The following is a 27,182-nucleotide window of genomic DNA, read 5'->3' on the forward strand; positions in this document are numbered from 1 at the left end:
TACAAAAGCTAGAAAGTTGCAACTATCAGCAAAGACTGAACTAGTTGATCCTGTTTACTCAAGAAAAGCTACAGTGATTAGTGACCCAATAAGTGATTTTTAACAAAATAACGTATTTGATATCGAAAAAAATCCTTTCACGACAGTCGACTTCAAAAGTAAGGGCTATAAATAAGATAGTCAGCTAATTAGTTAAGTGAGGGAGTATTTAGTATGTGGAATTTGTTACTACAGGAGTAGTTGAAGCAAATAAGATAGGCAAAGATAGAATATGCTGATAGCAACTTACTTCACCCTAACCTAAGAAATATGAACCATACCGAATGCCCTGTTTCTGTGCAGTAAATTGAATGCAAATATACATATATTAAATTTCCTTTCCCTATGATTTGCACCTCTTCCTTCTAGTGCTGTTGGTGCTGGAAGTGATTTATCTTAGCTGCTTAGCGTAGACAGGAAATCTTGTTCCTGTGAACTTTCCTGACTACAGCAAAAAGTGATTGTTAGATTATTCAAAAAGAGTGAGGAACTAATTGTTATGTGAATATAACTTCTGATGGGTCAATGTGCGCTGGAAGACTAATCTGGACATTCGGGTGACGTCCGCGCAATCAACCCTGATACTGAAGAATTGTCGCACTGTTTAATCCTTGGAGTAACTCGGTAATTAACAGGACACCCCTCTTCACGCCCCTAACCACGCACTCACTCATGCATTTGTCAATGCTGTCATTCTCACCCACTGACCGATTTGTGGTCTTAAAAAAAAACAGCTGATGTTGTTAAAAAGGAGTGTCCGCTCAGTTCCCTTTGCTGTTCCCTCTGTTGGTGGATCTTCATTGTTCCAGGAGCTGAACTCCCTGCAAAGTGCACCATAAACTAACAGCAGCGATTTCCACAGTCAGCAACGATGCATTGGCACTGATTTGAATTCATCAATTTTTTGGTGCTGCTTGAAAAAAAAATATTCGCTTAAGATCCTACATTGTGAGTCTGAAGTGTGATTATTTTCAAACTAATGGGACACTAATGAGTGTCTGTCAACACTGGCCAGTGCAGGATTCTCAGAGAAACCAACTCATTGTTGCCTGTCATTAAGACAAAAGCTGACGGTTGTACGCAAACCATTTGTTTTTCTTTAAATTTGTGCCACTGTAAGTTTGCGGGAGTTGTGTTTTTGTTCCACTTGCTATGCTGATTTTTGTTTTGTTAGTGTTTTGCTCCGGGTCCAAGCTGTCAGCCCGGACCTTTCAATCGCTCCTATGGTTGCCGGAGGATTTGTCGGAGGTGTGGCACTGACTTCCTGTCCGAGCGGAGCCTCCAACATGGCAAGCGGGGAGGGTGCGGAGCAGCGGCGGGGCGGGGGTGACAAGTACTCGGTGCTGCTGCCCACCTACAACGAGAGGGACAACCTGCCGCTCATCGTCTGGCTGTTGGTCCGATACTTCGATGAAAGGTGCCTGTGCGCTTTAACTGATCCTGGGTCAGCAGGTAAACAGGGAGGGGACAGGCCTGTGAGTGGGGGGGAGAAGAGGGGACATGCCAGGGCCACAGCTGGCTGGCCTCTGGGCAGCTGGAGGTAAATGCAGACGCAGCCCGTCCGTGAGCAGACAGTTGGCTGCTTCAACCCACACCAGAAAATGCTGCAAATGAACAATAGGCCGATCGGGGGGAGGAGAGGGATCTGTCAGTACTGGCGGTGGGGTGTTCAACCCAAGATTTCTGAGACGGGTTCTATCAGCTGAAAAGATGCTAAATGATACAAACGGTGATTCTTTTTCTGTGGGATATGTTGGTGGGCAGTGTCAAGGAAGTCAAAGGTGGGAAATTTTACGTTGCATGTTACTTAACTACTGTACGTCAGAGTATTGGTTGATTCAGCTTTCGTTGTAAGGTGATGTGTGAAAGCTTTCAAGGTAAATATAAATATCGTGTGTGTTTACTGCTGGCTCCAGAAGACCATGGATTCACAAAAAGGCGAATTGTACACCTTTCTTTGGAAGTAAAGAGTCTCAATGGATTATTAGGAGTCAGATATTTGGGACTTTGAGTTAAGATTAATTCACTTTGGTATTCTGTGCCCCACAGGGCTGTATGACTCAGTATTCTGCCCATTCAAGACAATTTTATGCACATTAAGGGAGTGAGGTGATAAGGTTATAATACAGAGTTGTCATTTACATAGGTCAGCTATGGTCTTGATAGGTGGCACTGCAGGTTCTTTGGGGACTACGTAGTCTGATTCAGCTTCTATTTCTTATGTTAATTGAGTTGTTTCATTTTTGTTTATGTGATCCTGTTTAAAATGACAGTGTATATTTCCCAGACTGATATCCATCAACATAGATTGCATTTTTTTATTCTAAGCATCTTGCTCTTAATGAACAATATTTGATAGATTCGTGAAATGTTTTCTCATCAGAAAAAGATGCAAAGAAAAGTACATAAGAGACCATTTAAATTGTCTTGTTCAGTTATTCACAAAAATGCATGGCCTCCTTCATGGCATCTGTTTCTACCATTGATTTTCTGTTATATTTTCACCCAATTGTGTCCGTTGTTTCTTTAGTCCTGCCATTGCACTTTAAGTTGAAGTAGTGTTCTCTCTTCCTTTAGAACATTATTTAAAACTTACTCTTCGGCCACGCTTTTTGTTACTGACCTTAGTATCTGTGTAGGTGACTGGGTACTATATTTTGTTTGCTGACTCTGCTGTGAAATTCTCTGGTGCCAAATAAGTACAGGTTGTTGATGAAGAACCTTTTCTACCTGGTGTCTCGTGTATCTTAGTAATATCTATTGCTACTCCCATATGCCTGTCTATTGCTTTGCTCCTTTCAGTGTTAGAGTGCGTGCTAAAATAGGGCTGAGAAAGCACAGCTTTGTCAAGGGGAGGTCATGCCTGACAAATCTGTTAGAATTCTTTGAGGTGGTAATGAGAAAGTTAGACAAAGGAGAATCAATGGACAGGATCTATTTGGATTTCCAGAAGGCCTTTGACAAGGTACTGTGCTGGAGGCTGCTAACTAAGGTAAGAGCCCATGATGTTAGGGACAACGTATTGGCATGGAAACAGAATTGGCTGACTGACAGAAGACAGAGTGAGGAAAAAGGGGTCTTTTTCAGGATGACAACGGTGATGACTGGAGTTCTGCAGAGGTCATTGTTGTGACCACATAGAAAGGTGCAAGTTTAGGGTTATGGGGTGGGTGAAGGTGGGGTGGGAGTGATATGCAAAGTGTGGCATTGATGGCATGTGGGTACTGATGGCATTTCAGGGGAATATTGTCCAGTGTATGAGTGGAAGGGAAATGGCAGAAGTAGCTTGTACAATGCATTCGGTTCTAGGGACAGAGAAGTTATTTTTTAGTCATGATTTGGAGTTGCCGGTGTTGGACTGGGGTGTACAAAGTTAAAAATCACACAACAGCAGGTTATAATCCAACAGGTTTAATTGGAAGCACACTCGCTTTCGGAGCGACGCTCCTTCACCTGATTGTAATCACCTGATGAAGGAGCGTTGCTCTGAAAGCGAGTGTGCTTCCAATTAAACCTGTTGGACTATAACTCGGTGTTGTGTTGTGATTTTTAACTTTATTTTTTAGTGTTTCACATTTTTCCTGCAAGTCAGGGTGCAGGAGATGGAGTGTTGTACGGGTGTGTGGTGGGCAGTGGACTTTGGAAATAGATGATGATGATTATTTGTAGTGAAGAGAAGCTGAGAGTTTTTGGTATATTTCATTGGCTGTAAACTTGTTGAGTCACACTTTGAGGCTGTGAAAAACACTATATAAATCGAGTTGTTTTTGCATTACAGAGTGATCTTGGAATAAAAGCTTCAAATTGAACTAATTCAACTTTTACCCTTGTTCTCTTCCTGTCTGAATCATATGTTCCTTTTCTCAGTTTTTTTATATTCTATTTCACACATAGATAAATCAGAAATAATTTACCACTTCTACTTAGAAAATGAATTCATTTTAGTTAATTTCCACTGTCTCCTTTGTTGTTTTTATTTCTTCAATATCTTCCCTCAATCCATTATTTTCCCAATTGGTTTATTCTTTCCCTTTGCTGTCAGTTGTTTTTTTTCTTAATACTTACTTTCTCATTTTTGGCTGAAGTGGTTATCATATCACAGAATTGTCTAGGAAGAAAAGGGCATCATTTTTGAATATTGTGTTTGTTCCATTGGATGGAGGGTGGTGGGTCTAGAACTAGAGGGTGTAGGCTTAGGGTGAGAGGGGAAAGATATAAAAGGGATCCAGAGGACAACTTTTTCACACAGAGGGTGGCGTGTATGGAATGAGCTGCCAGGGGTCGTGGTGGAGGCTGGTAGAGTTACAGCATTTGAATGGCATCTGGATGGGTATATGAGGGATATGGGCCAAGTGATGGACTGGATTGGGTTTGGATGTCTTGTCAACGTGGACGGGTTGGACTGGGGGTCTGTTTCCGTGCTGTGCATCTCTATGATTAATAATCTGGACAAAGGACTGAGCATTGTTGCAAAGTTTACAGATGACACAAACATAAGTGGAGTACAAGTAGTGCTGAGGAAGAGGAACGCTTCAGAAGGACTTGAACAGGCTAGGAGAGTGACAAAGAAGTGGCAGGTGGAATACAATGTGGGAAAGTGTGAGGTAATGCACTTTGATAGAAAGGCTAGAATTATTTCCAGATGGGGAAAGGCTTAAGAAATCTAAAGCACAGAGGGACTTGGGACTCCTACTTTAGGATTGTCTGTAAGGTTAACATGCAGGTTCATTTGGCAGTTAGGTAGGCTAATGGAATGTAAGCATTCATTTCATGAGGTCTAGAATACAAGTGCAGCGATTTACTGCTGTGGCGAGAGAAGGCTGTGGTCAGACTGCATTCAGAATATGGTGAGCAGCTTTGGGCCCTATATCTATGGAATGATGTGCTGACGTTGGAGGGGATCCAGAGGAGTTTTACAACAATCATCCTAGGGATGAAGGGATCATTGTCTTGTGAATGGTTGGGATTCTGGGTTTGTACTTGGAGTTTAGAAGATGAGGGGTAATCTCATTGAAATTTGAAGAATACAGAGAGACCTGGATGGAATGGATGTGGAGAAGATGTTTCCACCAGTAGGAGAGACTAGAGTCCGAGGGCACAGCTTCAGAGTGAAGAGATGACTGTTTAGAACTGAGATGAGAAATGTCTTCAGCCAGAGGGTGCTTAATGTGGAACTCATTGCTGCAGAACACTGGAGGTCAAGTCAATGAACGTACATAAGACAGAGGTAAATAAGTTCTTGATTAGTAAGGGAATTGAGGGTCATGGGGAGAAGGCAGGGTTGAGAAACAAACATCTGGCGAAGCAGACTCGATGGGCTGAATGGCCTAATCATGCTGTTATATTGAATGATCTTATAGACTACAAATTTGATAACTTTCCCTTATGATATCATATAAGTTTCCTTCAGTAGCGATTAGCTTTATAACTAGTCTCTGTACCATTTCTAGGCTTGAATGCTTTTCTTGTGCCTTGCTGATCAAAGTTAAAAGGATCAAAGGAAGTTATTATAGAATGTTTTATCCTCACTGCTGCCTGGTTTATATTCTGCTATTCCTTTCAAGTATGACTAATTTTGGTTTTGCTGTCTCAAAAGTTAATCATCTACCAGCATCTTGGTTCAAAATTGCCAAGTGATTATTTACATATCTCTGTCAATATAATTAAACTTTTGGTATAGCAAGTACAGTGTTTAGTGCTGAAAGTATTAATATACTCAAAGAAAATCCCACAGATGTTGACATGATTGTTTTAACCGCTGAAGCCACCTATGATAATGTTTTGTACTTTTCCTTTATCTGTCCCATGATTCAAGAATTCTAAAACATGTAGCTTCTGTCTACATCCAGAGATTACAATTTTTGTGGCACTTATTGAGAAAAGAATTTTGTGTGAGTCATTGGGTGAACTATCTACCTATCTTGCTAGCAATATGAATGTTAAAGCAAAGTAGAATTGATATCAAGGTGATTTAATTTACAAAGGAAAAGATATCATCTATCAATTAGTTAAAAAATAATACCTCTTAACAAGCGTTCCATCAGCTGTGTTGCATGATCTATCTTTTCCTTTTAGCTGTAAAATTAAGCATAGTGAAGTGCTTTTCAGATTGTTGCTCCAAAGTTGGAATTTTATGGAAGAAATGGAAGATTTAAGATAGTGTTGAAAACAAATCATGATTTCTGCATGCATGTACATGGTTTCCCTTAGTAATGTTTAGTATATTTCACAGAATCCCTACAGTGTGGAAGCAGGCTATTTGGCCGAATCCACACTGACCCTCTGAAGAGCGACCCAGCCCGTTACCCTGCATTACTAATCCACCTAGCCTGTACATACCAGCACACTAATAGGCAATTTAGCATGGCCAGTCCACCTAATCTGCAATCTTTGGGCACTAAATATTCAGAAAATCTTCCCTGAGTATTTTCAAAATAATCTATGTTGCTCAATTGTTTCTGTGTAGTTTTGTCACTCGGAAGTTGATAATGTGCAGGAGCAGCTCTGTAACATTTCTACAAATGAACTGCAAAGTATCACAGAAACAGAACTAGGTTATAATGTCCCTAAGTCTGTACAGCTGTTCAGTTGCATGATGGCTGATTTGAACCTCCACTACATGTTGTCGCCTTTGTTTTGCATTCCTTTACTTCATGTTCCTTGTTATGCTTAAATTTCGATTTAGCCCTTTTTCAAATATGACTGAGTTAAGTAATATAAACGTGGAACAGTGATAGGTCAAGATCTCTTCTTTTGTAGTGACAGCTGCATCACAATGAAGATTTTTGTGACTTTTTGTAGTCTAAAACTTCTTTTTTTAAAAATTCAGTGATATTGATGTTTTCATATATTTTAAAAAAAAGTTTGCAGTCAATAAAGTGACCAAGTATATGGTTCTGAAAAATCTCTAGTTTTGTCAATAATCCTGTGAAAGCAGCATGGGACATTTTGGTATATTAAAGGTGTCTTATATTGTAGCATTGGACTCCCCCAGGTTAGTCATGTCGAGAATTGTTTCCTGTGCTGCAGCTCAAACCTCATTACACTACATTAGTGTGACAGTTCTTAATTTATCTCTGTCTTGGATGCGATTTGGGAGATCTGGCCTGTGTGCACACAGAATCCTTTATTGTCAACAGGGAGAAAATTCTCACATTTATATTGTAAGCCTTTGACAACTTGAGCATCATATTGATACATGTCTCCTTTCCTTAATTTGTAAAGATTCATGAATGTACGTGCAAAAAGTTCCATTAAAATTCTAAATTTATCGAAAGAAACATTCCAAGTTATTGAAGTGGCACCATTGTGTATGTTTTGTTTTAAATTGATTATTCAAACTATGATTAAGTTAAATATTATCAATGTGGTTTTTTTACATATGGATTTTTCTTTTCTCTTTTTTTAACCCTTTTTAAAATATTGTCATCTGCTCATATAAATACTTCTAGTACTTCATTATCTGAGCATGGGTCCAGATAGCTGAGTGGATTAGATAGCTAGCATGTGAAGTTTAGTGGCAACAATGTGGGATTCAGTCCCTGTTCCAGATAAGCTTGACTCCTTACTCTACCTATAATTAAAATAACTGCTGTAGTTTTGCCAAAACATTGGTTTGAATAGGGTATTGAAACATAGAAACCAGAAGCAGGAGTAGGCTATTCAGCTCTGTAAGCCTGCACCACCATTCAAGATGATCATGGTTAATTCGTTAACTCAACACCATTTGTGGACGGCACGGTAGCACAGTGGTTAGCACCGCTGCTTCACAGTGCCAGAGACCCAGGTTCAATTCCTGCCTCAGGCAACTGTCGTGTGGAGTTTGCACATTCTTCCTGTGTCTGCATGGGTTTCCTCCGGGTGATCAGGTTTCCTCCCACAGCACCAAAAATGTGCAGGTAAGGTGAATTGGCCATGCTAAATTGCCCTTAGGTGAAGGGGTAAATGTAGTGGAATGGGTCTGGGTGGGTTGTTGTTCGGAGGGTCGGTTTGGATTTATTGGGCTGAAGGACCTGTTTCCACACTAAGTAATCTAATCTATATTCTTAATATCCATACCTGTATCCATGTGTTTCTTGAATATACGTAGTGACCTGGCTCCACAGCCTTTTGGGATAATGAATTCTGCAGGTTGATCACTCACTGAATAATGAATTTCAAACCAGGGAAATATCCCCCTTGCATCCATTCTATTGGAATTTTGTACGTTTCAATCGGGTCTCCTCTCATCCTTCTAAATAATAGAGAATACAGGCCCAGTTGTCCAATCCCATCTCATATGATCATATTGTCATGTCCGGTGTCAGCTCAGTTAATCTTAGCTGCGTTTCATGTATGACAAGCATATCCTCTCTAAGGTAGGGAGACCCAAACTGTACAGTACTCTTAGTGCATTCTCTGTCTAATAGCAATAAGATAAAACTACTTATCTTGCAGTGAAGGGTAACATACCATTCACTTTCCTAATTGCTTGCTGTATCTACCTGTTCACTTGCATTGACTGGTGCGCATGGACATCTAGATGCCTTTGTACATGCACATTTTCCTAATATATCATCACTTAATTCTGCCTTTCACACTGATTATGCATACCTTCTCATTTATCCACATTATACACTATCTTCTAATTGTTTGCCCATCCATTCAACTTATCCAAATTGTCCTTGAAGTCGTCTTGTATCCTCCTCACAACTCCATCCTTTTTTTATTCAGAAAACTTGAAAATATTTGACTTGAATGAAGGAACTAAATCATTGTGTATATTGTGAATCACCGGGGCCCAAGCTCTGATTCCTGCAATAACCACCTGCCACTTGGAAAAGGCCCATTTATTCTCCCACTGTTTATGGTCACCAGTCTTTGCTCACTTGTAGCACTTTTGTTTCAGATTCAGAATGTGGTTAATTTAGGCCCCATTTCAAGGTCTTGAGTATAATAATCTGGGCTGACATTCAGTGCAGTCTTAATGGAATGCAAAAAGTATAGAGGCACTATTTTCAAAGGAGGATGTTAAACCATCTCTGAATCCCACAGCACTATTTTAAGCAGCACACTTGAATTCTGCGTTTTACCCAATGTTTTATTAATTAATTCACTCCATCCAAACAATTTATTTGTTGACCACGTTGCTATTGTTCTGTATCTATGGTTGTACAGCTAGGGAATGTCTTTAGGATGTGAAAAACATGTGAATGTACGTTCAGTCTTACAAGATATTTTAATGTAGTTTTAAGGTGAAACTGGGTTAGATGCCATAATGGGATGAGGAAATGTGGTCCACATTTAACTGGTATGCCTTCCAGTTTTGATTTTTATTCTACTATTTTAGTTTAAATGTGCACACTAATAATGGAAACTGCTAAGTTACAATAAAGTGATTTTATAATACAGAAGTGAATTAAAGAACATTAAGGAGGGAAATATAGCTATATATATTTTGTTTCTTTTCTGTTTGCTATGACTTAGACATTGGACCCTTCAACTAAAAGGAACAGCTGCTTCCTATCTACCCAGCCTATGCCCCTCACAATCTGATTACCTCAAGAATGTCCTCCCTCAGCCTTCTCTGCTCCAAAGAAACAATCCAAGCCTATCCAGTCCACCCTCACAACCAAAAATGCTCCACCTTAGGTAGCATCCTGGTGAATGTTCTTTGCCTCTTCAGTGCAATCACCTTCTTCCTGTGTTGTGACAATCAGAACTGCATACAGTATTCCACCTGTGGCCTGACCAAAGTTTTGTACAGCTTCAAAATAACTTCCCTACACTTATAATGTGTAGTAATTGATAAAGGCAAATGTCTTGTATACCACCTTAATCGCTCCATTAATGTATCCTGCCGCCTTACGGGATCTATGGACAAGGACGCCAGGATCTTTCTGTTCCTCTGAACTTCATAGTGTCATGTCATTCATTGAGTACGCCCTTATCTTATTACTTCCAAAGGCATTACCTCACACGTTTCAGGGTTAGATTCCATCTGCTACTGATCTCCCATCTGACCAATCTCTTATATTCCTGTAATCTCAGACCTTATTCCTCACTAATCACCCAGCCAATCATCGTGTCATCCACAAACTTACTTATCACTCCCCACATTCTCATCTATATCATTTAGACATATTGGAAAAAACGAGGGACGCAGCACTGGTCCCTGTTGTACGGCACTGGACTCTGGCCCCAGTCACACAAATGGCCTTCTACTGCCACCCTCTTTCTCCAACAATGCAGCTAGTTTTGCATCTATCTTGCCTAGTTACCCTGGATTCCATATCTTTTACCTTCTTTGAGTCTCCCATTTGGTACCATGTTAAAGGCTTTGCTGAAATCCAAATTAACTATATCAACTGTCCTAACCTCATCTTTACACCTGGTTGCCTCAAAAAATTCAATTTAGTTAGATAGGCATGACCTCCTTTTGAGAAAGCCATGCTGATGATCGTTGATCAAACCTTGGCTCTCCAAGTGGAGATTAATTTTGACCAGTTTCTGAAGTTGTCTTTAGATTGACAGGAATTTGTGAATTGCTGACTCCTTGGTGGAAATGAATTTATGAAAATCATAAATGGATTTAATTTCTCAAGCATTACTTTTTCTTCAGTCTTAATTTAAAATTACTTATTTCCCCCCTTAGACTGCAGGGTGAATGATGGATTACTATTTCTTAAAAATTGAGATTCTGGCAAAAGGTGGGTGTAGGGTTGGTTCCAGTAGTGATGGGGGCAGGGGTTGCTGGGCCTGGTCTGTCCAAGTAGAAAGTAGGAATGGGATTGATTTTGATGGCAGGGTGGTCAGGTTGGATTCAGTGGAGGTTGGGATCTATTTGGGGGAATGGTCTGGTCCGGTGGGTGAGTGGTGAAGCAGTAGGAATGGGTAAAGTAAGAAGCTTGTTCAGCAGCAGGGGAAGGTGTGTTGGGTCAGGTCTGGGCACAGGGAAAGGGTTGCATGTTAGCCTGTGGCTAAAGGGGGTGGGGGGGGGGGGGGGAGGTGCTGGGTGCAGAAAGAAGTTGTCAGGTTAGGGTTTTGAGGTGTAAAAGGTCGGGGGAGGGGGATGATGTATTTGGGAGTTTGTGAACTGTGCAAGGTATCTATGGAATAGTTACTCAGACAATGTATTTCGTAGTGTACATTTTCCTGAATAATTTAAGTCCTTTTAATTTCTTTAGAACCTTCTGAATTCTTTGATAGAAATAGAAACTTTTGGGGAGTTCCAGGCAAAGAGGAAATGCATACCAGATCTTCAATTTCCTGAGCAATTTTTTTCAGCGTCTTCTATGATGGGCATTCCTCAGGGCCCTGTGCACAACTTCCATCTACACTGAACTAATGACTGCCTGGCTTTGGAAAATCTGGGCAGTTATACCTAGTTCTAGATTATGTCACAGAGGCAAACATCCTGTCCACATCCACCCTATCAAGTCCATTGGGATTTAATGTTCTAATCAAGTTTTTTGTGTTCTTCCGAACTCTAATGAATACAAGCCAAACGTATTCAACCTCTCGTCATAAAATAATTCCAGGTTTTAGTTTAGCAAACCTTCTCTGAATTGCTTACAACTCAATTGTATCCTTCAAATAGGCCAGTACAGTGCACAGAACTCCAGATGTGATCTCACCAGTGCCCTGCATAATGTTTGTATAACCTCTCTAGCTTTGTATTAAACTTTTGTCACAATAGACAATAACATTCTGCTAGTTTCTCACAAAACTTACCATATCAGTCTACATACCTTTTGCTATTCATGCACCTGGACATGCAGATGCTTCTGCATCTCTCCGTTCTGAAACCTTCTTTATTCTTGCTATTGAAATGGACTACTTCCAATTTAACCACATGATACTCCATTTGCCATTTCTTTATCCATGTGTCTGTTATCATCTTTAGTGTCCTATGTCTTCACAACTTAGTCTCCCATCTAGCTTTGTATCACCAACAAGTTTAGCAACCATACCTGTTGGTCTCTTCATCCAATTAATTTATACAAATTATAAAAAACCTTTTAGGGCTTCAGCATTGATTCTTGTGGCACACCACTTGTTTCATTTTGCCAGTCAGAAAATTATCTACACGTATACGTGCGCGCGCACACACACACACACAATTTGTTGGAAAAGCTCACAATAGGACAAAAAATGGTCCACTCTGATTTCTGAAAGTTGCCCAATCTTTAGAGGCCAGTATGTTATGACCCTCACCATAAGCCTTTATTTTCTGCAATAATCTTTCATGTAGCACCCGATCAAATGTCTTTTGGAAGTAGAAGTCCCCTTATTTTCTTGCCTGTCTTTGTGTTATTAGCATAAATTCTGCGAGTACTTGGTACACTTTTGTCTTGGATCTCAGGTGGGCAAGATTGAGCAACTTTCTGGTATGTAGGTTGACATTCTCTGTTACTGAGTCAAAGGTATGTGACAGGAGCAAAAAGCACCAAGGAATGTCTGACAAAGCATACAGTACTGGACAGCTGGAAATTCCATGCTGTTGACCGCAGGCTGATTTGGTCCTAATATTGCTAGTTACTGACAGCTGTTCATTATTGGTTTGTGTCAACTGTAAGTGCAGCAAAATGACATTTAACTCTACCCTGTGCATTAGTAATCTGAAAAGAAATAGAAAAAACATCACCTTGATGCAGTATATTGCTGATTCACTAATGAACAAAATATCTGACGGTGACTAAGTTTTTTTGCAGCCACTGGTGAAGTGATAGCATTTGCTGCTGACCTTAGGAAAGCATTCCACTGAAATTAGCAATTTGTTGTCATGTGTATTTCCCCTTTCCCAATGTAACTTTTAATCTGGCATTCAGTAATATTGCAGTTTTCAAGCAGGCTGAGCAGCCAATCTTATTTAAGAATTCTAAGACAGCAAACAGGAAATGGTTTATCCTTTTTTTAAATCGTCTTGCAAACTGAAGAATGAATAGGAAAGTACACAGTATTAAAGTAGAAGATGAAGTAGCATAAGTAGACTTGATTGTGATAAGTTGATATTCCACAAACATGAAGTACGTTTTTCAGGGCCAGAGAGGTTGCTGAATGCTGTGAGCTTTGTATGATGCCTGGAAACTCAATTATGAGTCATTTAACAATGTGAAACTTTTTAAAGAGATTTTTCAGCAAGATTAATAGCATAAAACAGAAGTTCATGATAAATCAAGTAAAATTGACATGGCAAAATTATCAGTGCACTCTCCAAAAGACTGGGAAATCACTGATAGCAACTTCTGGATTTCCTAGTTTCTGGCAAATACCAGAAGTTGCTATCAGTTTCGTGGTTGTGTAATGACAATGAACACTCGCTGATTTTTCTTTTGTTCCATGACAACCACAAAATTGGGGCCATTATGCCTACATTACAACAGTGACTTCTCATTCTGAAATTTACATTTGGGGAATATTGAATTTGTAAATTTTTCCTTTACCGCTTCATGATTTCTCCTTGCAGAATAGTGGAAAAGTAATTCATCTATTAAATGTTACACAATTTTTCTGGGAATTGAAATTTAAAAAGCTACATTTGATTTACGGGAGAAGTATGAATGTAGTAAAACTTGGTTTAGCAAGCGCCAATATCCATGGTCAATCAAAAATACCAGGTAACTCTCTGTAGGTTGTGGTTATAGGAAACAAATGAAAGCATACTTTGATGTATACCACAACTTGCAGAGGCTTAGAGCCTCCCCTCCCATAAATCTTTTCCTGGTAAACATTAAGGGAAGAATGCTTCAACCCGTTATTTTACATTCACTTCATACTGGCATCAGTATTTATTACAGCAACTTTGATTCCTTGGGGGCAATAACTGGAGATTCTGGTTGGTCTGGTCTGCTGCATAGGCAGGGGAGGAATATGGCACATGGCCACCTCAAGCAACTGTTTGAAACCGTCTGCCTTGAAAGTATAAATGATGTGCCAAATATGTCATCTGTTGATGAATAATAAAAAAAATGATCATGTGATAGTCTCAGGTTAAATGATGCAGGCAGGAAATACACCCAAATGTACGCTTGAAATATAGGATAGATTATAGTCAAACATCATAATTGACTTCCTCTTATTAGAAAGTAGATGTCGTTCACAGATATATAATGAATTTAGTTTGGTAAATAGCAAAAACTGAATTTAGTCACCAATGTCCCATTTTGTTCCATAGGATTGCGTGAAGTACCTTGGGACAGTTTAGTATATTAAAGATGATATAAATGCGAGTTACAGGTATTCTGAACTCAGTGTTAGGTTGATTAAAATAATTGGTAAAAGAGAAATGATTTACCATACTGCTAGCTGCTTTTCTTTTGAAACACAATTCAGACTTATCTCAATGTTTCTTTTACTTGTGTTTATAACACTCTGATCATAGCTGCTCCTGTATTGATACAGGAAAACTGTGCTATTGGGCCACAGCCAGCAGTGGTTTTAGTGGCCTAGTAAAATCGGCAATCATTGGTTGTTGTGTTGCTATGGCCCTCACATAGCAACCAGTTAGAACAAACGTATCTCCAGATGTGGTAATGCTGGATAATAGCAAACACCAAGTCAGGTTAACAACTATGATAAACTCACTTCAGCTACAGATGTTGTGTGCATGAATCAACTTTTTTTTCCACAGCCACTTTCAGTTTCCTAAGTTTTAAACATTTAAGTCCTTCTGAATATATATTGTTTCCAACTGTAGACATTTGCACATTTTAAATCAATCAGCATTTTGAAGTTATGCTGTCTGTTTAATTAAACTTTAATTTTTGGGTGTTTTTTTTCAGGGTGACAGATATGAAGTAATACAAAATGGAATACTGTTCCATTTCAGCCCCACTATTCAACCTCCATTTGATGTTTTGTTAGGTTAGCAGAGCAGAACTTTCCAAAGTTTTCCACAACATCAGTCGCCACCTGACTGAATCAGTGTGACAATTTTACTTGACGTATATTTGTAGCATTTCTGAATAAGACTGCCACTTAGTCCAGTCATGAGTGTTGTGGATCATCTTAATTCCTTTACAAAATCATGGGCAAGAAGGACAGCAAGACAAAGACACCGTCTTTTTTTTAAAACACTGGACTTTCTGGGTAAAGAAGAGAATCGCAGAGTAATTTGACATTAAATTATGCTGTTTAATATATTTGGATTTTACATGTTTCCTTCTCTTACTGCAATTGTGGGTGACTAAATTAGATGATGCTCAAAATATTCAATTATATCCACTGCATAGCACAAATTTGTCGCAATTCCACTTTTTTGTTAGATTGAACTAAAAATTGACTTTTTTTCCTCGAAAGTAGAATTGCAGTACAAATTAACCAATTTTAATAAAACAGCCAATTACAACATTTTCCAGCTGCTTCTAGTTTTGAAAAAGTTATTAGACTTGAAATGTTAACACCTTTTCCATCGATGCTGAATTCCTCTAGCATTTTTTGTTTTTATTTGATTTCTGGCATTGCTGTATTTTGCTTTTTAAATATTATAATAGCACACTGGTTAACCATAAGTGCCTTAAAACTTTATAGCAGCTATATCTAAATTCACAATTGGAATTTGAGTGCTCTACAAGATGCACAATTATAGTTCATATATTTCATATTAGTTATGTGTGTAGTTTGCTTCCTATTAACAGCACATGTTTTGACAGAAATTTCCACTTAGACAGACTCCATCTGGATGTTTGGCTTCATTTCAGTCTCCAGCTCAAGTTGTCAGAATTCACTCATAAAGCGGAAGGCTTGGCTATTGGGAAGGTTTGGTTCTCTTCATTGACCTGTTTACTGGATTCAGTTCATTTGGGCTTTTCTTCTCAGTTCCACTTCTAATAGCACAGTATCCTCCTGTAAAACACCGCTAATTTCAGTGTTGATTAGGAGTTCCTCAGAATTTGTACTGATAATGAAATAGATTCAAAATTTACCTATTGGCCAGTCAAATCAAATTCATGCACTCAAAACAAGTTCTCTGCCCAGGTCAGTTATTGGTGTCTGTTTGGGAGACTTCAGCTGTTGTTGAATTACTTCAACTTCTTCAGCTCCTGCAGGAATGAAATTGTAATGTTAAAAACAATTTGCAGTGATTGTACTTTCAGGTCCTCTGAAGCCAAGTGCCTCATCTGTTTCTGTAGAATATCCAATGAAAATGTTGGAACAGCATGATATATGGAAAACACTTCTGCACTAACATTTCATGTGGTTCTGTTTCCTATGAATTACAACAACATTCACCGGTTGGATCACAGCTATTTAAGTTAGCTTGAATACTATCGATTCTGGCACATTCTGGTATGTGAATCCTGCAGGCATCAACTGCCAAGAGAATTTTTTTTTCTCTTATGTTGTTTAAGATACAGAGAGCAACAGTGCTGCAAAAACATGGAGAGGTGTGGCTTGCATTCATCATCAATTATTCCTCCGTTATGATAACTATATTTTGTATTTTTCCCTATAACCTAAGCAATTTTTATCAATAAAGCTTGTAAAAAGAAAGGATACACCAACAGTGAAGTTGTTTTCAGATTTATGGTGAAGAATAAGTTCAGGAATTTTATTGATTTGTATTTTTGCTCTTTCTGGGAGTATCTGTCCTAAGTTTAGACCAATGGTTTTTGTAACACTGATCTAAGAACGTAGTCAGTTCTAAATTTTTTTGATGAATCACCTTTGGAGTCCTAGAGGTGTCCAGCATGGAAACAGATCCTTCGGTCCAACTCATCCATGCTGACCAGATAGTCTAAATTAATCTAGTCCCATTTGCCAGCACTTGGCCCATATCCCTCTGAACCCCTCCTATTCATGTACCCATCTGGATGTCTTTTAAGTGTTGTGATTGTGCCAGCCTCCACCACTTCCACTGGCAGTTCATTCCATACAGTCACCACCCTTTGTGTGAAGGTGTTGCCCCTTAGGTCCCTTTTAAAGTCTTTCCTCTCTCACCCTAAACCCATGCCCTCTAGTTCTAGACTCCCTCCCCAGGGAAAAAAATCTTGTCTATTTACTGTATCCATGCCCCTCATGACTGTATAAACCTCGATAAGGTCACCCCTCAGCCGTCGACACTCCATGGAAAACAGCACCTGCCTATTCAGCCTCTCCCTATAGCTCAAACCCTCCAACCCTGGCAACATCCTTGTAAATCTTTTTTGACCCCTTTCAAATTTCACAATATCTTTCCTATAGGAGGAGACCAGAATTACCATGCAATATTCCAAAAGTGACCTAATCAACGTCCTGTTCAGCCACAACATAACCTCCTAACTCGTTTACTCAATGCTCTGACTTCAGGACAAGTTGAAGTGCAAACCCTGTCCCTTTTGTTGAAGTATGTTGCTGGCAATAAATAATTATTCTCCTATTATTCTGCAAGTGGACCAATTAATGCAATTAATGAGTTATTATTTTTGGACTACTATTTTCTCTATTGCTACTGCTATTTTATACTGCTTTCGTATTTTACTTCAAAGTCTAGGAATGGTGGTGTACGTCAAACTAACTATCTTCTCAAATGCTCTCTACTTGACAATGCACTGTTTTTGTGCTCAGATGACCCAATCACACATCCGTCATATTGGTCATGAGATTAAGTTCATATTAGGCGGTGTATTTCACTCATAAGGTCCTGTTTGGATTGGTAAATTGAATTTGGATTAAAAAATAATTCAAATGTAAGGCACTAATTAAATGATAAACTTCAGTAGAAGGAATTTGTTTTTATATTCCAAGCATGATGATTTATCTACTTATATGCAGACCATTAATTCAGAGTAAACTATTAGTCTAGGGATGTCAAGATAAAGTCACTTATACTAATTGAGGGACCTGAGTTTAGTTACCTATAGAAATAAATTGGAATAATCATCAGATTCTGTTGGATAACTCTTGGGTGTCTAACTAGTTTCCATGTAAACTTATTCAATTATTCCACTCTACTGAGAATATTAAACCACTTTGCAGTTGTATACCTCTGGTTTTCTTTAACTGGTTACTGAGAGTTGGGAAGTTACTTATTATGCAAACAGGTAAGGAAGCTTAATCCTGTTTTTTTTAATGAAAAAAATATAAACACATATTTTAATTCTTACCTCTCCTCCAGGGTGATAAAAATGAAATAGATTTACTTGAATTATACTGGGGATGAGAAACTTCAGTTCTTTAGAGACTACAGAAGCTAAGAGCAGAGGGCTAAGTGGAGATTTGGACTTAATCGATTGCATGGGAAGCAACTTTCCACCATTGGAGATAGTCATTAGCCAAAAGATATAGATGTAACTGGAGGGAAAGAGCCATGGCGATAAATAACAAAATTATTATCCACAAGAAACTTCATGAAAGGGTAGTAAAAGAAAATTCAATAGTCCCTTTCAGAAGGGAAACCGATATATACTTGGAAGGAAACAAATTTCAGGACTGTAGAAATGAACAAAGGAAGATGACTACTGATAATTATTTTCAATCGTTGGTGTTGGGCTGATTAGCTACCTTTTGGTTATACAATAATTTTATAATTCCTGTGAAAATCCATGAACTTAATTAGGTGCTTTAATATCAAAGATGGGAAGTAATTTTGGGGGTTTGCTACTACTTTTGATGGTCACTTAGACCCCAGAAAACACCAGGTCCTGGAAGGTTAACTATTAACAAAAATTGATGCCTGAAGAGCCTAAGTTACATGGTCAGGTGTGGTGATACTACATATAGTGTGAGTTCCAGACCTTATTGTAACATTTTTGTAAAGCAAAATGGTGGGCCATATGACTGGGAAGGACATTTGTGAACTTGGCTATGTGGAGCAAGTGGAAACAGTGTCACTATCTTTTGAAATGTAGGATAAATTGTCCTGTTTAATAAGGAAAAGCTCCATCAATGGGTATATACCAGTGATTGACGATAATTTGAACAAACTTGGAAATTATGAAAGCTTTTGAAAAGGAATTGCTGGAGGAGGTTTTGTATTGTAATTGCTAAACAATGAAATGAATATACCTGTGGGGTGGAGAATTGGTATAATAACATAACCCTTCAATCCTGTCTCATTCTTTACCTGGTTTGCTGCCAACATAATCCTGATTTTCTTGCATAAATGCAACAGCTGGCATGTTGAAAATAGTTACCAGAGATGGGATTATAAAGTTAATTTTGAATTGTAAATCAACAAGCAGTTTAAGACTTCTAGCCCGAGGCAATATGTTGTGCTAACAGACCAATGTTTTGAGTGGCACCACAGCATAAAAAGAATAAATTAGAAAATGTAATTGCTGCTCATTGAATTATTTGCATAGTATACTTTCCTTCCACATCTAGTTGTACTATACAAGTTGCTGTACTTCTAGATTGCCTATTCATGTACTCAAGTTACTATGCTATATTAAATCCTGATTCTATAAGGTTTTACCTTTTTAGTGATATTTGGAATTCGACATCTGAAAATCATGTAATGACTGTGTTCAAACATGTACTGTATTAATGTACAGTAAGTGAAATTTTATATCTCTTCATAATTTGAGCCAAGATTCTTTTCAAAGTAATGAATTAGACTCCTAGCCAATGAAACATGCCTTCCAAAAATGCAGCAAATGTGGTATTTGGCAAATTTTACGTAATCTGAGCAAGATTTTCACTTTGTTTTCTGAATGATCAATTTGGAGCTGTTAATAGCGTAGTTCCGAACCTATCTTTCTATATTTTGTGGGTCTGCAGACTGTTTTGTTATATCCTGTCACACACCATTTTACTAAATTTGTTAAATTATAGATTTAAGATATCATAGTAGAGTTTTTTTAAAATCAGTTTGAAGGGGAGTAACTCTAGTTGTAGACCAGTGTCCTCAATTAAAATAATGACAGTTCCAGAGATATTAAGGAAGAGTTGTCTAAAACGGATTGGGAAAATAGACTAAGGGTACAGTCAGTGAATAAGCAGTGGCAGGCATTTAAGCAGATAATTCATAATGATCAGCAATGTTCACTCTGGTCAAATAGAATGACTCAATGAAAATGATGAACCTAAAAAAATTCACATTCCCCTGGCCTATCACTACTTCAGCATTTTGCCTTCCTTAGTTTTTCATTAAATACTCACCTTGCCCACCTCTTTCAACCAGGGCCCTCTGAATTCCATGCACGGTAGGAAGTCAATGGTGGGAAGATGGTATTGGCACATTCATCTGCATGTATGGACCCTGGAATGGCTGTGCAATTCACAAGGAAGCCTGGCTCCAGGATTTTAAAGATTTACTGTCTATATTAATACCTTAGAGGGGACAGAATGTAATATATCCAACATTGCCAATATAAAAGTAGGTATGAGGGATTGTTGTGGTGAGGTCAGAAAGAATCTTCAGGGGTATTTGGATAAGTTGGGTAATTGAACAAAAGCTTGGAAGATGGACTTTATCGTAAGAAAATGGGAGGTCATGTGCTTGGGTAAGAAGAATGAAAAGGCAGATTGTTATTTAAATACACAAAAAGGGATCCGAGTATTCTTGTGCATAAAATGCAAGAGGTTGGCATTTATGTGCATCAGTCAATTAAAAAAGAAAAATATAATTTTGGCCGTTATTCCTAAGGGGTTGAAGTTTAAAGAATAGGGAAATCATTTTATGTTGTACAGGCTGTTGGTGAGGCTGCACCTGGAGTATTGTGTACATTATTTGAAAAAGGATATACTGGCATTGGACGCAGTTCAAAAGCGATTCACTAGGCTTTTTCCTGGGATGAAATGGTTGACTTATTAAGAAAGGCTAAACATTTAGGCCTTTATTCATTAGCGTTTAGAACAATGAGGGGTGATAGCATTGAAATATACAAGATAATGATGGGATTTGACGGGATAGATATTGGGAAGATGAACATACTAGCAGTGAAATCGCAATCTCGGCACCAAATCTACCTGTTGTTCTGTAGCTCACTTAAAACTTGAGATGAAAAGGAATTTCTTCTACAGGGTAGTGAATATCTTTCTCTACGCTAAAAAGCCATGGAGGACAGATCACGGAAAATACTTGCAGGGGAGCTCGATTTTTGAAATATCAGAGTTGATGGCTGTGCTCAGCTGGCACAAGAGAGAGAGAGAGACGTTAGGACCTGGGGCAGATCAGCCATGATTCTGTTTGAAAGGTGGGGCAGGCAGCAGGGGTGGAATGGCTGACTCCTGCTCCTATTTCTTATGTTCTTTTCATTTGGTGTTTTTGTGTCCCATTTTTTTTCCATACAAGATTCTGAGTGCAGCATGTTTTAATTTGTAAACTTACATACAACCTAGGGCTTGTATATTTGTTAGGTAATGCAGAAAACTAATCCTCTGGACTAAGGATATGCAGGCCCTCGCTGTTTACATTTCTGAATGAAAATCTGAAAAGTTGTATCTTAAAACCTTTTTCAATTTGGCATTGCTGGCAGAAGATATTTAATATTAACTATGATAATGAATGAAGCAAATATTTACCATCCCCATATAATTCTACGTAGGCTTTACTCCATTTTCCTTAACTGAGCCTTGTTCTTTTCAACCACCCTGTCAGTAGGATGCACATTGTTATAACAAGCCATTTGGCTGACTCCCAAGTAGCATGTTACAGCAGGAGTCTACCATATTTAGTTACATGAACAATTAGATCACTGGCTTGCATGAGCCCCGTTCGTTCTATCGTACTAAGATTGTGGGCTAAGAGCCTGCATTAGAAAAAGTATCCAATCCAAAATAATGTCTTTTTACCTCCTGAGTATTCAGGATTTTAAAAAGCAACTTACTTTTATTAAGGTGTGTAAAACAAAAATACCAGCATAAACTGTAGCTTGTGGGTTAATGTTGTTGAATTAGTGTTTTGCTGCCTATGATTTCTGAAAGCTGCAACATTGAAGACCAAGGCTTTAAAATTGTATCTTTTACTTTGAGAAGTGACAGATGTGCATAATTTATCTGGCTACATGTGCTGGTTGCACACTGAATTGCCCTGAATTAATAACCACTCTGTGCAGTTCACTTTCATTTGCAATGAGGAACGAAATGACAGTATGTTCTAGACAGTAAAAATGGTGGAGTCCACAGGCTGAAATGATGTATACCAGAACAGCACAAGTTATTTAACTGTAACTTTCACTGGATTTGATCTACCTCTGTATGAAGTATGTTAGCACAATAATGGTGCAAAAACATGTCAGTTTTTTTTCTAAAAAGTTCCAACCCAATATAACTTAATTTTAGGCTGTGAAGTAATTTCAAAATTTGAATGTTGGAATTATACACTTTACATTATTTCTTCTCTTTAATAATGATGCCTGTTTAGCCTTTGAATGTAGCATCTATAAAATAAATAATTCCCACAGTAGAGCATTGGCTACAACTTATCTTTTGGTAGATGCTTTGAGTGGAGCATATACACTTTGTCCAGTGAAGTAGAAAAAAACTGACGGGCAGGCAACCCAGCAACTCTGAACATTCCAGCCTTTAGTTACAGGGCAAGATTGACTAAGCACGGAGAGTAACTTGGCTGCCTGCCATTTCAGTCAGAAAATGCGGGACCTAAAATGAAGGAAGGAAACCTATAGGAGGACCGTCTTTTTTTTTAATAAACTGGATAGGGTGTTAATCTCAGTTGTGTTCAAACCTAATTGTTTAGTTTCCTGTAGATTTGGTAAACATGTAACTCTGAAACTATATAATGTAGCTGCAGGGCAAAAGAAGAATTAAAAATAGACCTAAAACATTAACACTGGCGTGAGCATCATTATTTTTAATAGTTTTAATTTAATAGTTGTATTTTTGCTTCTCTGAAATCTTTTCAGATTTTCTTCTCAAAGTTTATGACCATCTGTAAGATGATGGGGTATAGTTTCATAGGCACCAAAAACCAAATAACCGTTGTTTATATGTAAACTTAAACCAAGAGTCTATTGTCTCGTGAAACTGTGAAGAATACTGCATCCAAAATGCTGATATGTGCACATGTATTTTTCAACAGGCAACTAGGATTAGCAGCTGTGTTATGTTTCTACTTCCCTCCCTCCCTCCTAGCTGAGGAACCCAAAAATCGGTTGTGATAAGTACTGCCTTCTACTGTGGTTAATTAATCACAGACATTAATGTCTACAAGGCTTAGCTACATCATTGTTACACTTATACACTCTGTTATTGTGGTGAAGTTTAGTAATTGAAAATTATATAACTGAAAGGTTACTGAGTTTCATTCACACTTCTCACAGATATGATCTACAATAAGTTAGAAGAAATATCTTGAATTTCATAATGTATTCGAGGCATTCCAAAATGAAGTACAGCCCATTTTTGTTAAAGCTGACATAATTGTCAGGTTGGAAAATTCATAATGCAATTTGTGCATAGCCAATACTTAACAAACAACAAATCAATGAATGACCAAGTAATCCAGGTTTGATAAAGTTGTTTAAGGAAACGTTGTTGTTTAGGATACCAAGAAAAGTCTCCTGTTTTCAAAGAGTGGCTGTTGTATACATGTCAGAATCTAGGGAGCCTTTATTTATTACTTTCTCTGAAAGATAGCATTTGCAACAATGTTGTACTCCTTCAGTATTCCACTGGAATGTAAATTTAGAATATATACTGAATATGTATCTATAGGATCATCCCAGCCCATATCCCTCCAAACCCTTCCTATTCATATACCCACCCAAATGCCTTTAAATGTTGGAATTGTACTAGCCTCCATTACTTCCTCTGGCAGCTCATTACATACCTGTACCACCCTCTGTGTGAAAAAGTTGCCCTTTAGAATATAACCAAAGTGAATTTTGAAACTGAGGCATAACTGGTACCAGCTTATCAAACCTAATACTGGGTTGCTCTTTATATTAAATTTTTAAAAAGCAGCAGCAAAGTTTGACACTTTGAAACCAGTTTATAAGGAATAATGGGTTTACAGATTAGGATAGGCAATGAGGCGTTGGCCATATCAGCAGAGTTGGTGACCTACTGAGATGCAAAAGAGACACTTGCATGGTCTTGACAGGCTGCGGCCGCAAAAGAATAATACATGAAGAGCACCACCAAGGATAGAAATTGTGGCATTGATTCCTGATCTCTGTTGTTCATGTGTAGAAATTAGGTAGAATTAGGCTGTTTGTAAACAAGGCTACTGACTTCGAAACATAGGCAACAATGCAATTTGTCTGAGGGAATCTATGTGTGCGATTCAAGGAAGTATCAAAACATATGTTTGGATGGAGGAGTTAGATTTGAATATCTCTTATGCAAGTCTCTCCTTTGCATCTCTGTGGGTCACCAACTATGTTGTATACGGTCAACACCTCATTGCCTATCCTAATCTGTAAACACATTATTCCTTATCTGATTTTAAAGTGCCAAATTTTGCTGCTGCTTTTTTAAAATTTAATATAAAGAGTAACTCAGTACTTGATTTGATCCAAGTATTAGGTTTGATAATCTGGTACCAGTCATGCCTCAGATTCAAGATTCACTTTGGATATATTCTAAATACATATTCAGCACTATTCTAAATTTACATTCCAGTGGAGTACTGAGAGAATGCAGCATTGTTGTAAGCGCTATCCTTCAGAGAAGGTAATAAATAAAGACTCTCTAGATTCTGACGTGTATAGAACAACCACTCTTTAAAAGAGGAGACTTTTCTTGATATCCTAAATGATAGTTCTGAAGCAGAGCTGAAAAGGTTCAAATTGTTATAAGAATGGAGACAACAAAAAGGAAAAATTAAGTTATATTTGTAAAGATCTCATTGTTTCATCAAAGAGGGAGGATGTTGGTCATTAGGTTATACTGCACCTGGTAAATAGTTGAAACTTAACATCTGTAGTAGAACCTGTGGTAGTGGTAAACCTGTTATTTCTGTTGACAGCAGAAAATGATTAAGAATTCCCTGGTCCATTGTAAGAATTTTAGCAAGGCGGGGAATAGTTAAAATAGCGAATGTTAACATGCATAATTTTCATTTTTACAGAGTACTACCATGTGACTGCTGAAGAGAGGTAATACAATAAGTTTAAGAATGGTCTTGGCCATAATTAAGACATTCAAGGTTAATTGGGTTGAGGGACATGGTGACTATTTTGGGGTGCTAAAAGAAAATGGTAAGTATAACATGAGCTAGTTGATTCATAACTCTGAAGTTTATAAGATTTTGAATTATATTGCCATTGTTGTTTGAAAACGAGATGTTGAAAAGAAATGTTATGCTTGCTACTTATAGCCACTAGGAAACTGGTAGGTTGGAATCTTGGCACAGTTTTCAAAGATTGCGATCATGCTTCTCTAACCTGATTAAGTTTTTTTTGAGGAAGTAATCATGAGCCATAATCTTGAGGTAATAAGTGTTGCTGTGATCTTTTAGGAAAAGGAATTCCAGATATTGACCTAGTAATAACAAGTATTATGTGTTCAAATCATAATGTTCCATGATTTGAAGAAGATAGTGTTCCCATGATGTTTGGCCCTTTTTAGGTGGCAGTTGACTAAGAATGACAAAAGTAAGGCCCCTAATTGTATATAATAATTATAGAAGCGAAAATATCATGGTGATAGAGCAAACCAATATTTTTAGTAGCAGAGATGCTAATCAAAGCTGTTCTTCATGGTGTTGATTTCTTGTGTCATCTGTGCTTTGGACACTTGACTGGTTTTTACATTAAGAACGCTTCACCCAAACGCTCTTGTCAGTGAGGCAGACAGAGGCATATAGAATTCAGTTTGCAGTTCAGGTTGATGTTGTGGTTGTGTTCGCCGAGCTGGAAATTTGTGTTGCAGACGTTTCATCCCCTGTCTAGGTGACATCGTCAGTGTTTGGGAGCCTTCTGTGAAGCGCTTCTGTGATGTTTCCTCTGGCATTTATAGTGATTTGTACCTGCCACTTCCGGTTGTCAGTCCCAGCTATCCGCTGCAGTGGCCGGTATATTGGGTCCAGGTCGATGAACAGATTCAATCAATAAGCACATCGACCTGCAACACAAATTCCCAGCTCGGCGAACACAACCACAAGAATGAGCACCCGAGCTACAAATCTTCTCCCAAACTTTGAGTTCAAGTTGATTTTGTGAACAAAATATTCCTTAGTAAAAACACTGAGCATTTCCCAAATTCCCATAATGTTTACTCTCTGTCCAAATCTATCTTTCTGAGGATATTGCCCACAATGATCCAAGTATTTAAGCTGGGTTGTTGGAATCTTCCTCTCCAATGTTACATTGGCTTGGTACCAGAAAGATGGATCTTCTCCTGGGTCATCTTACATTGCCCACATGGTCTTGCTGCAAATCTTCCATGAGGGGGTGACTTCAAGCTGTGTGTTTTTATTCCTTTGCTCCGGATTTTCCTGAATGTTCTGTGGCATTTGGCCAATAGGGTCATAAGTGGAATTGAGACCATCTAGTGGGGTGGTGCCAACACCTTTGCCATGCCAGGAAGGTGTAAAGTGCATGTTTCTTAGGTAGTTTTTTGTTTACTCCTGGGACGCATGCGTTGCTGGCTGGCCAGCATTTATTGCCTATCTTCGTTGCCCTTGAAGATGGTGATGAGCTGCGTTCTTACACCATTGAAGTCTACATGCTGTAGGTTAACTCACAATGCCCTTAGGGAGGGAATTCCAGGATTTTCACCCAGTAACAGAAGGAATGGCAATATCTTTCAGAATCAGTGGGTTGGAGGGGAACTTGCAGGTGGTGACATTCTGATGCCTTTGTTCCTCAAGGTCAAAATGGTCATGTGTTTGGAAAGTGCTTTCTAATGATCTTTGAATTTCTGTTCAGCTACTGGAAGTCAAGGCACCAGAAAGTCTGATTTTGGAGGTGCTGGTGTTGGACTGGGGTGCAGAAAGTTAAAAATCACACAACACCAGGTTATATTCAAATAAGTTTATTTGGAAGCACTAGCTTTCAGAGGGCTGCTGCTTCATCAGGTGGTTGTGGAGTATAAGATCGTAGGACACAGAATTTATAGCAAATGTTTACAGTATGATGTAACTGAAATTATATATTGGTTGTTTGTTAAGTCTCTCATCTTTTAGAATGGGCACGTTATATCAGACTTTCTGAAAGGACTGAAACTTTCTCCAATTCACAACTCTCAAGTTGGTTGTTATTGATTCCCCCTGAACCTTTGTGACCTCTTTGACCTTGGTCTCCACTGTTTTCTGTAGTGATAACTGATGGATCCTG

The 27,182-nt window shown here is 38.4% G+C and overlaps 1 protein-coding gene across 3 annotated transcripts in view; it reads left to right on the forward strand.

The window, feature by feature from the left end:
- Nucleotides 1-1,192: 1,192 nt before the first annotated feature.
- Nucleotides 1,193-27,182, forward strand: part of dpm1 (dolichyl-phosphate mannosyltransferase subunit 1, catalytic) — a 96,135-nt gene continuing 70,145 nt past the window's right edge. Inside the window, exon 1 of one of the 3 annotated variants that reach the window (XR_009645475.1) lies at nucleotides 1,193-1,456. Coding sequence is in view for 2 of the 3 variants with exons in the window: in XM_060836315.1 (XP_060692298.1) it covers nucleotides 1,263-1,456 (194 nt within the window). In the remaining variant the exon portion in view is untranslated. The remainder of the gene's footprint in view (nucleotides 1,457-27,182) is intronic. The other 2 variants (XM_060836315.1, XM_060836314.1) reach the window with 2 other exon arrangements.

This window comes from Hemiscyllium ocellatum, chromosome 15 (assembly GCF_020745735.1).
Source record: "Hemiscyllium ocellatum isolate sHemOce1 chromosome 15, sHemOce1.pat.X.cur, whole genome shotgun sequence".
NCBI lineage: Eukaryota > Metazoa > Chordata > Chondrichthyes > Orectolobiformes > Hemiscylliidae > Hemiscyllium > Hemiscyllium ocellatum.